Source organism: Alexandromys fortis, unplaced genomic scaffold (genome assembly GCF_014885135.2).
Source record: "Alexandromys fortis isolate MF-2015 unplaced genomic scaffold, M_Fortis_MF-2015_v1.1 scaffold_23, whole genome shotgun sequence".
NCBI classification, from domain to species: Eukaryota; Metazoa; Chordata; class Mammalia; order Rodentia; family Cricetidae; genus Alexandromys; species Alexandromys fortis.
The window spans coordinates 16,450,948-16,453,790 of record NW_026067907.1 but is presented as its reverse complement, the minus strand read 5'-3'; the positions used below and the strand labels follow the sequence as shown (position 1 = coordinate 16,453,790).

At 35.0% G+C, this 2,843-nt stretch overlaps 1 protein-coding gene across 1 annotated transcript; it reads right to left on the bottom strand.

The window, feature by feature from the left end:
• Positions 1-1,203: 1,203 nt before the first annotated feature.
• LOC126497821 (olfactory receptor 4C15-like) lies at positions 1,204-2,124 on the bottom strand. The gene has a single exon (XM_050135991.1). It carries the CDS (start codon positions 2,122-2,124, stop codon positions 1,204-1,206), a length of 921 nt encoding a protein of 306 aa, XP_049991948.1.
• Between the last annotated feature and the right edge of the window lie 719 nt (positions 2,125-2,843).

Sequence of the window (2,843 nt, the reverse complement as noted above, 5' to 3'; positions counted from 1 at the left end):
GACAACTATGCTAAATATACTAGAATCTTCAATTTGGTGTTGACAGTTAATTTACATTTGAATTTGCTTTTGATTATTCTAGAATGAGAAAGGTTCATGGTTGTTTCTCTAGGAAATCTGCACTCATATCTGATTAGAAAGCAATAGTTACATGAACCAAGAGAAACTCATTCATAAGCAGATAGCACTTTGTGAACTTGATATTATTGGGTCTACTGTATAAATTATGTCAAATTATACAAGAACATTTACTCTTTGAGTCTTGATTGCACTCCTCTCTGCATTTTTGAATTCTGACTTCTTACGATGAAAATGTCACATAAATACATATTATATCTGGGCATAATTTCAGCGTATGTTTTTTCATATTTCAACATATTTTAGTTTCAACAAGATTTTTAAAAGCATAATGCTACATGTAAGCATTTTAGAGGTAACTTGCATGCAACATTTCATTTGAGTTACAGAAGTACAAATTTACTAATGTAGAGTTTCAAATAACAACACTGATGTATTATTTACTTTCTATTGCTGTAATAAAACATCATGACAAAAACAGCCTTCAGAAGGAAGCAATTATTTGGGGCATGTGGTACCAGAGTCCATTATGAAGGAACAGAGGTAATAAGTGGCAGGTGGCCGTTGCAACAGAGATCATATTTTAAACACAAATGTGAAGCAGAGAGAACTAACTTGAAATTGCAAGTCCTTTGAAACACAAAAGACTGCTCCAGTGTCATACTTTCTTCCTCATGTCCATTTCTCCTAATTCTCTGCACGTAGCTCCCACTGAAGACCAAATATTCAGATATTCTACCCTTATAGGCCACATCTCATTCAAGCTATTGTAACTGAAATGTCAATTCATATTGTAAATATTAATTTCAAGGTAAATACAGTTTTCAGCCTACAGGATTGATTCTTTTATTATTTAATTGTGTCACTTCTTTCTGTAAAATAAACAAATCATAAAGAACTTGAAGTAAATATTGACCTCTTTATTCTATACATTAAAGTTTGTAAGTTTGATCATTTTTGTTTTCTTTTCTTTTGCTTTGCTTTTTTTTTGAAACAGGGTTTGTAGATCAGCCTTGTCTTGAGCTCACACATTTGCCTGCCTCTGCCTCCCAAATGTTGGTATTAAAGGCATGTTCTACCACCACCTAAGTAAGTTTAAAGTTTTCAATTTTTTCAGAACACTTCTTATATTTTCCAGATTTCCCTAATGGCATTTTTCATTTCTTTATTTCTGAAAGTGTAAATCATAGGATTGAGCAATGGAGTCATGATTGCATCAAATACAGCCACCTTTTTCTCGAAAGAAGATGCAGATGTGCACCGTGCATATATAAATATGCATGGAACAAAGAATGAAATAACAACAGCAATATGGCTTCCACAAGTGGAGAGAGCTTTCCATCGGCCTTCAGAATTGTGATTTCTTAGAGAGAACAAAATGACACCATAGGAGATGAGCAACATAGAAAAGATTATGATGCAGATAGAGCCACTGTTGGCAAACACTAACAGGGCATAAACGTAAGTGTCAGTGCAGGACAACTTGAGTAATGGGAACAAGTCACACATGAAGTGATCAATGACATTAGGTCCACAAAATGGTAACTGCAATATGAAGATTATTTGTATGATAGAATGCAAGAATCCCCCTGCCCATGCCACCCCCACCAGAGTGCCACAGTGCCTCCAGTTCATTATGGAAGAGTAATGTAAGGGCTTACAAATGGCTACATAGTGGTCATAGGCCATCACTATGAGGACAATCACTTCTACTGCAGCAAAAAAGTGTACAGCAAAGATCTGTGTCATGCAGCCTTCAAAGGAGATGGTTTTGCTATCATTGAGGGAGTCAGCAATCATCTTTGGTGAAATGACTGAAGTAATGCATGCATCTAAGAAGGACAGAAATGCCAAGAAGAAGTACATAGGTGATCCGAGCAGTGCAGGACTGCAGAGGATGGTTACTGCAATCATTATGTTGCCTCCCATGGTTGCAATATAGGCAAACAAAAATATAACAAATATTATTTTCTTAACTTTTGGGTTCTGTGAAAGTCCCAGAAGGATGAACTCAGTTACAATAGTCTGATTTGGCATGATTCTCATGAAAGTTTAAAATAAAATTCCTCTTATTTATGCATGTAGATAGTCACTTATGTATGTGTGTGCTTATGTACTTTGTGTGTGATTGTGTGTGTGTGTGTGCAGGCAAAAATGCTTTAGTTTTGTGTAGACGTCAGCGAACAATTAGCAGCAATAACATCACTCTCCACTGTGTAGGTTCTGGGGTTTGAACTCAGGTATTCACTGTTGACAGCATGTATCTTTACCACTGAGCCTTCTCTGTTGCATTTAAATCTGTAATTATGAGAAAAATTGCTTCAAATACCTTAACAATACTATTAATAAAAATGTGCACTGATATGTATTCTTCTATTGCTTAATTCCTTTGATGTTTAGAACAAAAATTGAGAATTTATCAGTTGATCAGGTAGAATTGTGATGGATATAAATTATTAAATATTCAATGTACCCTCATTTGTATTATAAAAAATAAAACTCACCTGTTTGGTGTAAAGAAAGAAACAGTGCATCTTTCAAATTTTAGTTTTTCTCATTCTCCAGCAGCTTCCTGGTGTGTAGTTTTAAAAGTCATCCCCAACCCATATTCTACTTATGGACAGAAAGACCACAATTGATTAACCGTATCTGCTAGAGACTACTCAATCACTCTGCTATACCAATTGATGAAGCAACAGGAAATGAACTTGGAAATCCTGGATATATTTCAAATTCTCTTTGATGTCTAGAATGCATTAACACTT

Bases quoted from the DNA above. Each gene is read 5' to 3' on its own strand.
- LOC126497821 (XM_050135991.1), bottom strand. From the start codon at position 2,124: ATGAGAATCATGCCAAATCAGACTATTGTAACTGAGTTCATCCTTCTG.